The sequence below is a fragment of the Olea europaea genome, unplaced genomic scaffold (assembly GCF_002742605.1).
Source record: "Olea europaea var. sylvestris unplaced genomic scaffold, O_europaea_v1 scaffold6403, whole genome shotgun sequence".
Taxonomy (NCBI): Eukaryota; Viridiplantae; Streptophyta; class Magnoliopsida; order Lamiales; family Oleaceae; genus Olea; species Olea europaea.
Window position 1 is genome coordinate 1 of NW_019264771.1, and position 928 is coordinate 928.

The window sequence follows — 928 nt, forward strand, 5'->3', positions numbered from 1 at the left end:
GAGCAAGAGGGACGAAAACATTACCGACGGTAAACTACCGGAACAATTCCTGCACGATACTCGGCGATTTTAAGAAACACGGGCATGGCGAGGTCGAAGTGCGACCTGGGCGGGTTGCACCATCCGCCATTGTCGTTTGGCAGAGCGTAGTTAGGCGGGCAAAAATTGGTGGCAGTGATGAAAATAGAGGGGCTGCCGGCGTGGCACCACTGCCGTTCGTTTGAACACTTGATCTCGAAGCACGCCCCGCAGCTGAAGCCATTGTTGAACAAAGCCGTGCTGAGGGCTGCGGTGTTTACTCCATAGCCTTGGCTGTATAAGTTGCCATATCCACAAGCACCACCTGAACATAAAAATTGGTTAGAATCACACCTTTCATGGAAAAATCTGCTAGTCTATGAAATTTTTACGCACCCATTGTGCCAGAAGCGTCACTGCCTCCATAGAAAGTGGCATGGGCACCTTGCCAGGATCCACCTCCGTAGACTCCGGGGATTCTGGCTTGAACTGCTAGTGACAAAAGTGAAAGGAGAAAAGCTATGTTGCAAACTCGACCGGCTAAACCCATTTTATCTGAATGAAGAAACGTGAATGTGGGTATGAGTGAGAGATGTGGAGGAAGGTGTGGAGGGAAGAGGACTACTTATGGAGGAGAGGCTCAACCAGAGTATCAGTGGCATTTGTGTAATTGGAGTAGTATTTTAGATCCTTTTTGGTAAAATGAGAAGCTTTTGTAAATATGAAGCTCTCTAATGTGGGGTCAAGTTTTGGGGCAACTGTTTTCTTCTATATTCCAACTGGGTTCACAAATGAATACACATGTACCATCTCACAACTCGCAATCTCTCATAAAATACGATTAACACTCTATTTTTCATTTCATAACTAGAGATCTACAAAGGTAACAATTCACTCGAAGAGAGTAACC

At 45.9% G+C, this 928-nt stretch overlaps 1 protein-coding gene across 1 annotated transcript; it reads right to left on the reverse strand.

Annotated features, from left to right (window-relative positions):
* Nucleotides 1-6: 6 nt before the first annotated feature.
* On the reverse strand, nt 7-634 carry LOC111390026 (expansin-A6-like). The gene is made up of 2 exons (XM_023015014.1): nt 415-634; nt 7-343 (listed from the first exon to the last, which is right to left on the reverse strand). The coding sequence occupies exons 1-2, from the start codon at nt 566-568 to the stop codon at nt 21-23; spliced, it is 477 nt and encodes a 158-aa protein (XP_022870782.1). The 5' UTR covers nt 569-634; the 3' UTR covers nt 7-20.
* Between the last annotated feature and the right edge of the window lie 294 nt (nt 635-928).

Excerpts from the sequence above, each read along its gene's own strand:
- LOC111390026 (XM_023015014.1), bottom strand. The coding sequence starts at position 568 with ATGGGTTTAGCCGGTCGAGTTTGCAACATAGCTTTTCTCCTTTCACTT. Across the intron at positions 344-414 it reads TGACGCTTCTGGCACAATGG|GTGGTGCTTGTGGATATGGC; the intron begins GTGCGTAAAAAT and ends TTTTATGTTCAG.